The 11090-nt window shown below is 50.4% G+C and overlaps 1 protein-coding gene across 1 annotated transcript; it reads left to right on the top strand.

Moving 5' to 3' along the window:
- Positions 1–1881: 1881 nt before the first annotated feature.
- Positions 1882–10830, top strand: PIRT (phosphoinositide interacting regulator of transient receptor potential channels). Its single transcript, XM_024980791.2, has 2 exons — positions 1882–2061; positions 10246–10830. The coding sequence occupies exon 2, from the start codon at positions 10361–10363 to the stop codon at positions 10766–10768; it is 408 nt and encodes a 135-aa protein (XP_024836559.1). The 5' UTR covers positions 1882–2061; positions 10246–10360; the 3' UTR covers positions 10769–10830.
- Positions 10831–11090: the final 260 nt, after the last annotated feature.

Genomic DNA, 11090 nt, shown 5'->3' with positions numbered 1-11090 from the left:
GAGCACAATATGTGAATTATGTATTCATATACAATATGTAGTAGTGTTAGTCACTCAGTCTATACAACCCTTTGCGACCCCATGGACTGTAGCCCACCAGGCTCCTCTGTCCGTGGGATCCTCCAGGCAAGAATACTGGAGTGGGTTGCCATTTCCTTCTCCAGGGGATCTTCCCAACCCAGGGATCAAACACAGGTCTCCTGCACTGCAGGCAGATTCTTTACCATCTGAGCTACAGGGAAGCTATACATATATTCATCAAGCCCTTTCTATCTGCATTTTCTTATGCTAGCCTTGCAAAAGCTATCTAAGGTAGCAATGATCACATCCACTTAACAAATGAAAAAATTAAGGCACGGAGAAGTTAAGTAATCTGTGCAAAGCCAAATATAAGGATAGCAATATACCTCACATCCCGTTCAGATTCTGTGGGGGAATCAGTGAATTGCTGTACACAGAAAGTGCTTAGACTGGTACCTGATACAGAGGAAATGCTAAATAAGGGTTTGTGTTTCTGATGGCGGTTACTCCACCGCCTGCCACACCCTGCAGAGGGTGGAGGAAAGCATAGAAATCTGAACCAGGGGAAAAGAAATGATCTGATTATTTGCCTTGCAAAGTAAGTCACCCCCGGGGTTCTTCACCAGCCAGGCTATCGGGCTTGACAAACCGACTGTAGGTCTGCAGAGGCAGCTACAGCAGAGCAAGCAACAGTCTCAAAAGCCTCCAAGTCCAGGCCTCCTGGTCACTCAGGCCCTGCACAGACAATGCTCAGCTTCCAAAGGAGACCAGAAGAAAAGCCCCATCAGCTCAAGCACCCCCGGCGGCTCGGTGGACAGCCTGCCCTCCGGCCCTCTGCTTCTCAGGCCTTCATCCCACATCAACCTCTGCAGAGCCTTCCCCCTCTGGAAATTTCATCTCGCCCTGACCTGGTCTGCACGTCCCAGGTCCCTCCTAGGAGAGCCTTCCCTATAGGCCACCTAGGGAGTCCTCACCCAGTCCTGTTACCGTAGCAGGGACCTCTCCAGTCTCACCCTGGGGCTCCCAACCAGTGAGAAGAGAGGCTTATCCTCCTGGAGTTGGTGTGAGAACGGAGGGTCAGCCTGGCTTTCTTGTTGGCTTCAGGGTACAGACTCGCATTCACTCTTCATCACCTCACACCTGGCTTCTGACAGCACAACGTGGTAACTGCTAACAGAGATGGAGACCCTGCCCCTCCACTGCAGTGACATTCCTCACTGGCTCCTTATCACCATGATAAGTAACATGAAAAGCACAGGGGTGCCATCGGGAAAGGGGGGAGAAGAGAAGGTGAACGTGCTGCTTTGCCCCCAGTTCAGGAACATCTGGGCCCGGGGCTGGGGTAGGCCCCTCTGTGCCCCTCTGACCTTCAGCTGTGGGTTCCTGGCCTCGGGTCTCATAGGATACCCACACATAGGCCTCGGGGTGCTCCCAGAGGTACCCCTGCTGTCTTGGAACCGAGGATGCTAAAAAAAAGTCTACACTTGCTTTCTCCTACATCCAGAACAAACAGGCCTCCTAGGTCCCATGGCCAACACCTGCCCTGGACTGAGCTAGTGCAGACTCTGAGTGATCCACTTTTTGGCAGCCACCACCATCACGGTCACACACTCCACTGACCCAGGGACCCACATCTCCAGATTTCCGAGCCTGGGGTTGGGAGGAGTGGCTCTGCCCACACACCAGCCTCATCCAAATCTCCCTGAAACCTGAAGACCAACTGCAGAGAAGCTTCATTAATTTTTCACCAGCTTCATCTACTAGAGGCTGAGCAGAGCTGAGCCAAAGCCCTATCACAAGCGCCTCTGCCCGCGGCCCACCAAGGGTTAACCCATTAGCCCACATCCTGGTGAGCTCACCCCGCTGGAGCCAGCTCTGCGCTGGGATTCGCTGCACGCGGCTCCTGGAGGGGCCAGGGAGGCTTCTTCCCGGGGGCTAGGGTGCAGGACTTGAGCAGGAACTCACTGCCCGCTTCCTCCTGGCGCCAGTTGTGTGCGATCCCCAGGACTCCCCCATCTTCCCCGGGGGACGTTGAGCACAGTAAGTAAGGAGGCCACTGGCCCTCTGCCCCTCCTTCCACTTCCCCGGAGGAAGGAGCCAGTTTTAACTTCGCTTTAGAGCGCCTTGAGTCTGTGAGCCGGAGGTGGGAGGTAGATGCGCACAGCCGGCTAAGGGGAGGAGGGCTGGCTGGGCTGAGGAGAGAGGTGATGGGGTGGGCTGCCCCGCCCCGCGCTGCACCTGGAGAAGGAGATGCTGGGTGCAGGCGGCTGCCTCTGCCCTGTAGTAGGGCAACCAGCCTTCACCCTCCACAGCTGTGGGCGGGGACCACCCTCCCGAGCTGACACAGACGAGCCAAACAGCCTGACTTTGAAGTGCTAGGCACCCTCGGGTCCCGGAGGCCACAGAGGGACCTCAGAACTAGACCTAGGCATCCCCATCAGACCTCAGTGTCTGCCAGTCCATCCTCCCAGCTGCAGGTGTGGCAGGCGCCCAGGGCAGGTGCGGGCAGGGGCTGGGCACGCTCCGTGTCGGGAAGGGGAAAGCAGGCTGGCCCATATAAACACGGACAAAACGTGCAAGGGAGACGTGCGCCTTGGGGACCACACACCCAGGGAAAAGCAGACGTTACCACCTGAGCTGTTTTTCCACCTTGTTACGGGGCAGGACCTGGGCCCCGGCTGCGTGAAGAGTGAGGTGAGTGGCCCTGTCTAGATGGAGCTGAAGAACTTCCCTTCCTAGAAGCCCTGGGAGCAGGTGACAGACGGGTGGCCCTGCCCCGGGGACAGCAGCAGCGGATTCAGAAACCTTATCAGTTCAAGCACGAGGGCACCACTCACCTCATCGGGGACAGGGTCGCCAATGGAATGTCTGGTTGGGGGTGGCCAGCAGCCGGCAGTGACAGCTGGGTGGGGGTGCTGTGGGGACCCCGGGGGGAGAGGCTAGACCCTCCACGTCTCGGGAATTCCAAACAGAAACTCACGCTTGCGTCTTTCTCAGGAATCCTCTTATCTCTGTCACTTGTGTTTTGCAACCTGCCCTCCCCTCTTGTCCCACAAGAGGACCCTTCCCTCTGGGCCACCTCCTGGCTGGGAGACATGAGCCGTGTCTCCCCTGCTCTCAGTCCCTGCAATTCCCAGAATAGTCCAGCTCCTGTCAGGGATGAGAAGCTTGAAAAAGGACTGATAACTCCAGCCCCAAGCACAATGGGGCCTCCTATCATATCAGGGTTGCAGATATATTAACAAGGATGCCAGCTACTTTTGAATTTCTCACAAACAACAAATGCATTTCGGTGTAAGGATGTCCCAGGTCACCTTTGGAACATTCTTATAAGTTAAAGCATCCATCGCTTATCTGAAATGCAAATTTAACTGGGCATTTTGACATTTTATTGGCCAAATCAGGCAATCTATTAATATTGACAGTGTTAAGTGAAGGGGAAAGGCAGGCTTCTTCCTTGAGCAAACACAGTCAAGTATAAGGACCATGACTTGGGTTTAAGCAGCTCTGAGCCTCGGTTTCCTTATCTGTAAAATGGGAATAATAATAACAGTACCACCATCATAGAGCTGGGGCTTCCCTGGCGACTCAGTGGTAAAGAACCCAAGTGCCAATGCAGGAGACTTGGGTTCAGTCCCTGGGTCGGGAAGATCCTCTGGAGAGGGAAATGGCAACCCACTCCAGTATTCTCGCCTGGAGAGTTCCACGAACAGAGGTGCTTGTTGGGCTACAGTCCATGGGGTCGCAAAGAGTCAGACAAGACTGAGTGACTACACTTTCACTTTCACTTTCCAGTATTCTTGCTTGGGAAATCCCATGGACAGGGGAGCCTGGTATGCTGCAGTCCATGGGGTCACAAAAGAGTCGGGCGTGACTTAGCGACTAAACAACAACAGTAACCTCGTGGAGCTATTAAGAGATGCTGCAGGTGAAGAAAGTGGCAGGTTCCAGGCGTTTTGTGCTCTACTGGGATGATGGCAGTGGCGGGGAGTGGGGTGCTTTGTGGCCGCTGTCACAGGCCTCTTGCTGCTCTGCTACTGGCAGCTCAAGGCCCCACGCTCCAACCTGCACATCCTCAGCAGTCTCACCCACCAATGTCGGCCTGATGCCTCACCTGAAGCAGCCACCCTGCAATTCTGTTCATGGCCCAGGCCCCCATTGCGCTCCTCACTCACCACTCCCCTCATTTAAAAAGAAAACCAAAAGCTCAAAACCTTCCCAACAGGGAGCAGGATAGACTCGAACCCAGGCTCTGCAGCCAAACAGGTTCCACGACTCCCATTTCTAGCCTGGTTCTCTATGCATCTGCTGAGTAACTTTGGACAAATCACCTAACCTCTCTGGTCCTCAGTTTCCTCACCTGCAAAATGGGATAATAATTGTCCCAATCTCAGTGACTTGTAAGGAGAGGGAAATGACGCACTGCCGAAAAGGCACTCAGCCGGGTCCTTAGCCCCTAGTGAGAGTCGGAGAAATGACAGTTATTGTTATTGTATGAAGTGTCGACCCTCCCCTGATGCACCAGGTGCCGCTTCTGTTTGGAGAAGCCACTGGGGCACCCTGCAGACTTCAGGAAGGCCAGCCAGCAGAAAGCACCCAGCCTTGATGAGAGGTCTGTCCATCAGAGACCAGGGAGGGAGGGGGGCAGTCAGACGGTCCCCCTGCTCCTCACAGCTGCCTCTCCTGCCCCCAAGTTAGCCAGTCCCATCCTTCCACCCCCTGTAAGAGCAAAGGGGACGGGTGATGGATGGGGAGGAACGGCAATGGAGACTTGACCCTGCGATGCTCAATCTTCCCATCGCAGTTCTGCTGCTTAGTGAGTCATTTAACACAGGACTGGTGATCCCCAAGCCCCAGCCAGGTGCTGAGCTACCTGCTGGAGGGCACGGGAAGCCGAGGAAGCCCCAGGCCCAGCCCTGCAAGGACTCGGGGAGCAACTGGAGAACGTCCAGCCCTGTAAGAACAGACATGCCTCTGGTCACCTCCAGGGCAGTGACCCGCTTATTTCACTTTCAACTGCCGTCCGTTAAGTGGCGCATTTCTGACACCCAAGAATCTACCGGAGGGAAAACTATATGGTCCTTACGGTCCTAGACACTCGGTGTTGCTCACCAGCTTTCACGATCCATGCCACCCACCCAACTGCCCTTGGCGAATGAACCTATGAGTGTGTGAGAAAGAGCCAGAACGTTCCTGCTTCTCTCCCCTCTCATTTGAGACATCACTTTACCTCGTTCATCAGAGATGCTGCTGAGCCAGGAAATGTGGACGCCCAGAGCTCCTCTTCAGAGAGGGACATGTGTCTGTGGCTCCACGTCTAGAGTTTGGTGCGGTGTCAGGGAGCACTATGGAGCAACCTGGGGAACACAAGGTCAAAGGGCAAACATTGAAGGATATTCGTAGGCAGGGTCTCCAAATACCTGGCCCATTATAAATATGCCACAGATAAGGAGATGTGCTCTGACAAGATTAGAGACAGTCCCTTCTGGACACTAGTTCTGCCAACCAAACCCTGTCTTTGCTCTGTCCAGGGCCTCCTGGCTCTGTGAAAGAGTTTTCCTTCAAGAAAGAAAGTGAAAGTGAAGTTGCTCAGTCGTGTCCGACTCTTTGCGGCCCCATGGACTGTAGCTCGCCAGGCTCCTCCGTCCACGGGATTTTCCAGGCAAGAATACTGGAGTGGGTTGCCATTTCCTTCTCCAGAGGATCTTCCCTTCCCAGGGACTGAACTTGGGTCTCCTGCATTACAGGCAGACGCTTTACCGTCTGAACATATCTTTCCAGAGATGAGGCGAAAACAGTAAAATTCTTGTTCTCTCTCTCCCTCTCTCTCAACTCCACCTCTGCCTCCATCATCCTCTCTCATCTCTGCCTCCATCTCTGTCATCTCCATCTCTTATCTCCACCTCCATCTCCACTCCCATCTCCATCTCCACCTCCATCTTCTGTCCCCAAATCCCAGTCTCTCAAAGATGTACCTTCTCTTTCTCTCAGGATCTCCTCTTTCTCAGAATCAGCACAGAGGGTTCCTGTAACAGCCAGGTGACATTCTCACCTCATAGATTTCCTTCTCTGTCCTATTCTGGGGTCCCTTTGCCCCTGCCCACACCCCCACTTTCCTTTTCTGGGGTAACGTGCTTCCTGCCCACACCTCTACTCTGGATCCCAACTTCCATCATAGGACTTCAACCATTATCAACACTCCACTGTTCTTGGTTTAACTACACTTTCACCTGCTCCCCAGACTGACCCACTCGATTATTCTTACTACGACTTTAACAGTTCTTTTTCACCGGGTATAATTTATACACATTGCAATGCACAAATCTTAGTGTACCACATTGACAAATGGATCCTTTATGTAACCTACACTGACATAAAGAGATGCAACATTTCCATTGGCCCCAGAAAGTCCCAGTTATTTCCTCCCCACCCCTACAACCACTGTTTTGAGATCTGTCACCTTAGATTAGTCATTAGAAAGTTCTAGAAGATCATATAAGTGGAAACATATACTATATGTGTTCATTCATATCTGATTTCTTTCACACCACATCTATGGGACTCATCCAAGTTGTGTGTGTATCCAAAGTTGGTTCTTTTTTATTGTTGAATAGTATTTTGTGTATTTGTGAACACATAACGTGTGTTCATCTTTTCTCCTGTTCGTGGATATTGGGGTTGTTTTCTGGATTAGAGCTACTATGAACAAAGCTGCGATGAATATTCTTAAACAAGCCTTGGTACACATCAGATCAGATCAGATCAGTCTCTCAGTCGTGTCCGACTCTTTGCGACCCCATGAATCGCAGCACGTCAGGCCTCCCTGTCCATCACCAACTCCCAGAGTTCACTCAGACTCACGTCCATCAAGTCAGTGATGCCATCCATCCATCTCATCCTCTGTTGTCCCCTTCTCCTCCTGCCCCCAATCCCTCCCAGCATCAGAGTCTTTTCCAATGAGTCAACTCTTCACATGAGGTGGCCAAAGTACTGGAGTTTCAGCTTTAGCATCATTCCTTCCAAAGAAATCCCAGGGCTGATCTCCTTCACAATGGACTGGTTGGATCTCCTTGCAGTCCAAGGGACTCTCAAGAGTCTTCTCCAACACCACAGTTCAAAAGCATCAATTCTTTGGCGCTCAGCCTTCTTCACAGTCCAACTCTCACATCCATACATGACCACAGGAAAAACCATAGCCTTGACTAGATGGACCTTTGTTGGCAAAGTAATGTCTCTGCTTTTGAATATGCTATCTAGGTTGGTCATTACTTGGTGCATATAGGTTTCCATTTATCTTGGAGTGGAATTGCTGGCTCAAAGGGAAGGTGGATGCTTCACTTTGCAAGAAACTATTCGACCTGGTTCCAAAGTGGCTGTCCCATTTTACATTCCCACCAGCAGCGCACAAGAGTTCTGTTTGTTCCCCACGCTCACCAGCATTTGTGTGGTGAGATGTTTAAAGTTTAGCCATTCTAGTGAGAGAATGTATCTCCTTATGGTTTTAATTTGCATTTCATCTTTCATTTAATTTGCATGTCAATCTCGAGGGTTTTTTTTCCATGGGTTTCTTCTTCATCTGTCTTCCTCTGTAATGGATCTGTTCAAATCTTTTGCCCATTTTTCGAATTGTGCTGTTTGTGTTGATATTAATCCCATGTGGTAGTTCTTTACATATTCCAGATGCAAATCTTTTGACAATACATATTTTGCTAAAATTTTCTCCCAGTCCATAGCTTGCTATTCATTTTCTTCTGGTAGCTTTCAATGAGCAGGAGTTTTAAATTATGATGAAATCTAATCTATTGATTTTTTTTTTCTTCCTTGGTTATTGCCATCTCTGTCCTAAGAAATTTGCCAACTTCCAGGTCACAAAGATATCCTCCTATTTTTTTCTCCTAAGAGCTTTCTGGTTTTCACTTTTATGTTCAGGTTCTGCCCATGATCCATCGCAAATTCATTTTTTGTTGATGGTATGAGGAGGGGACAAGTTTCATTTTTTTCCATATGAATATTCAGTTATTCCAGCACCACTGGTTGCGATGACTTCCCTTTCCCCCGTGGAATAGTTTTGGTGTATTTGTCAAAAGTAGTTGTCTGCAGTTACTGGTAGGCTTGTGGGGCTGGTTACTAGGAATAGTGGTGTGACTTCCTGAAAGTCTGACTTCCAGAGAGAGGGTTGGCTTCCTGGGCTGGTGGTTTCTCAGGCTGGTTTCTCAGGCTGGTTGCTGCAAGTTGTGGGTCAGAGTTCTGCTTTGATACATGTCTGGCTGTTGTCTGGTTGTATTCTCAGTGTCTCATCTATTACAGACATTTGCAAACATGTTTCTAGTAGGATAAACAACTTAGGTAAGATAGTAAGATAATCAACTTCCATACATCCATCTTCCATAAAAAGATTTTATAACCTTTAACAGTTTGTCGTATCTGATCTGGAGGTTCATGTTTTCATGTATATCATGCCATCGAGACATTTCATCCCCGTATGTGGTTTCAAGATATAACTCTATACTCATTAAGACGCTTTCTTCTGTGTCCACAGTATAGTCATTATAGTGAATACAAAAATTTTTTTTAAATACACCGCAGGGCTTGTGGGTTGGGTTCCCCAACCAGGGATCGAACCCAGGCCCACAGCAGGGAGAGTCCTATCCACTGGACTGATAGGGAAGCCCCCAAATACACATTTTAAATCCTCAGTGGCATTTAACATCCAAACCAAAGCCAAACTTCCCTAAAACTATCCTAAAATGTACCGGTTGGTCTCATCTAGTCAGAATCCCAAAAAGGAACATATTGTATTTAGTTATATTTTTTGATTTTCCTTGCTGAAATATTTTACTGATCTTTTCTTTTTTTTTTTTTATTTATCCCTCTCCCCCTTTTCCCTTTGGTAACCATAAGTTTGTTTTCTATGTCTATGGGTCAGTGTCTGTTTTGTATTTAAGTTCATTTCTATCATTTTTTTAGATTCCACAAATAAACGATATGACATTTTCTCTCTCTGTCTAGCTTACTTCACTTGGTATGATCCTCTCTAGGTCCATGCCATTTTACTGATCTTTATCACACACACATGAGAGTAGTCATGTCACAGTAAACAGCCCATGTAACCGGCTATGGCCAGATAGAGAGTTGGACCATGATGGCACTCCAGAAGTTTCCATCTAGTCTCCTTTCTGGTCACCACCCCAACTGAAGGTAACCACTATGCGGCACTGATCGTCTTACACGTTTTTGAATCTTCTGTAAATGGAAGATAGCATCTGGCTTCTCTTGCTCAAGTTTGGGGTCCTGGATGGACAGGTGTGGTGTTCATTCTCTCCTCCTCATGCTCTGGAGCCCCAGGCTGGTGTTCCCTCCTGGCGCCAGCCTGCAGCCTGACCTTCCCTAGTTCTGTGCAACAGATATTGATACATCTCCACGCACTACACCTGCCTCCTGACACCCAGAAGTGGCCTCCAAGGGAAAAGGACCTCCATCTCCCTTCTCAAATTGCTCCCCCTGGGGCTGAGCCAACATGCAAACCCAAGGGTAGTCCGAGAGGCCCACACCCCAGGCCTTTCTTCCACTGACTCCTCCCAGCCCAGCCCCTCAGGGCCTTCAGTCCTCATCCAACACAGCCCACCTTCCCAGTAAATTTACTGCTGTGTACCGAAATCTCTCCCATACTGCTCACAAAAAGGGATATTAGTAAATGCGGTTTGAGAGGGGGGCTGAGGTGCCCCAACAGGAAATACAAAGGGAGAGGAAGACTGAGGCACCAGGAGGGTGACTGGGAGGGACCCCGAGGACCAGGGCCGTAACGCACTCTAGATCACACAGCTGGAAAGCGGCTGAGTCTGAAAATAAGATGCCATTTCGTAAATTATAGCTTTTGTTTGTTCTTTTAAAGGACATCATTGTTCCCTGATTAAATAAGAAGAAGACTTGGTTAAAGTCTTACTTGCTCAGTCGTGTCTGAGTCTTTGCAACCCCATGGACTGTAGCCCACCAGGCTCCTCTGTCCATGGAATTCTCCAGGCAGGAATACTGGAGTGGGTTGCCATTTCCTTCTCCAGGGGATCTTCCCGACCCAGGGATTGAATCCAGGTCTCCTGCATTGCAGAGAGATTCTTTACCATCTGAGCCACCAGGGAATTATCTCTCACATGGGGGAAAAAAAAAAACCAGCTTGAGAGGCTTCTTATTTTTGTAGATCTCATCTGCTTTTCCTTTTGACTTCAGCACTGAGAGCCAGGCTGGAGACGGATGCTGAGAACAGGAAGGGTGTGTGAAGAGTCCTTGCCCTTGCTTCTAACCGTTGCCGGTACCAGGAGCCCAGGCTCTAGAAGCGGTGACCATGGAGGCCCTCCCCAAGGCCCTGGAGGTTGAAGAGAAGTCTCCAGAGTCCAAGGACCTTCTGCCCAGCCAGACAGCCAGCTCCCTGTGCATCAGCTCCAGAAGTGAGTCCGTCTGGACCGCCACTCCCCGGAGTAACTGGGAAATCTACCGCAAACCCGTCATTATCATGTCTGTGGGTGGTGCCATCCTCCTCTTCGGTGTGGTCATCACCTGCTTGGCCTACACCCTGAACCTGGGCGATATGAGCCTCAAGGTCCTGAAGATGGTGGGGCCTGCCTTCCTGTCTCTGGGACTCATGATGCTGGTATGTGGGCTGGTCTGGGTGCCCATCATTAAGAAGAAACAGAAGCAGAAACAAAAGTCAGTGTTCTTCCAGAACCTCAAGTCCTTCTTCCTGAACCGCTGATGACAACCTTGCCCTCTGTCCACCCTACCACCCCAACACCTTGTCCAGGAGAAAGTGTGATGGCCATAGTCCAACACCTCTGGTCCCTTGGGTGGTGGAGTCTGCCATAAAACTGATGCAGGCAAACCCTCTTCTGGGCCCCATGGGAAAAAGCAAGCTCAGGGCTGCGCCCTCCGTGTGGCTGGGAGGCACCGGGATGATCTCATTTAGTCTCTGTTGTGTCCTACGCTCCCCCGCCCAGATCCTGGCTGCGGCCGTCGCCTTCCATGGCTTCACCTCGGCCTGTGCATCCAGGTGTCACTCATCTAATGAATGTGCTCTG

Source organism: Bos taurus, chromosome 19, assembly GCF_002263795.3.
Source record: "Bos taurus isolate L1 Dominette 01449 registration number 42190680 breed Hereford chromosome 19, ARS-UCD2.0, whole genome shotgun sequence".
NCBI lineage: Eukaryota > Metazoa > Chordata > Mammalia > Artiodactyla > Bovidae > Bos > Bos taurus.
The sequence above is the reverse complement of the archived record's forward strand: the minus strand, read 5'-3'. Positions and strand labels throughout refer to the sequence as shown.

Excerpts from the sequence above, each read along its gene's own strand:
- PIRT (XM_024980791.2), top strand. The coding sequence starts at position 10,361 with ATGGAGGCCCTCCCCAAGGCCCTGGAGGTTGAAGAGAAGTCTCCAGAG.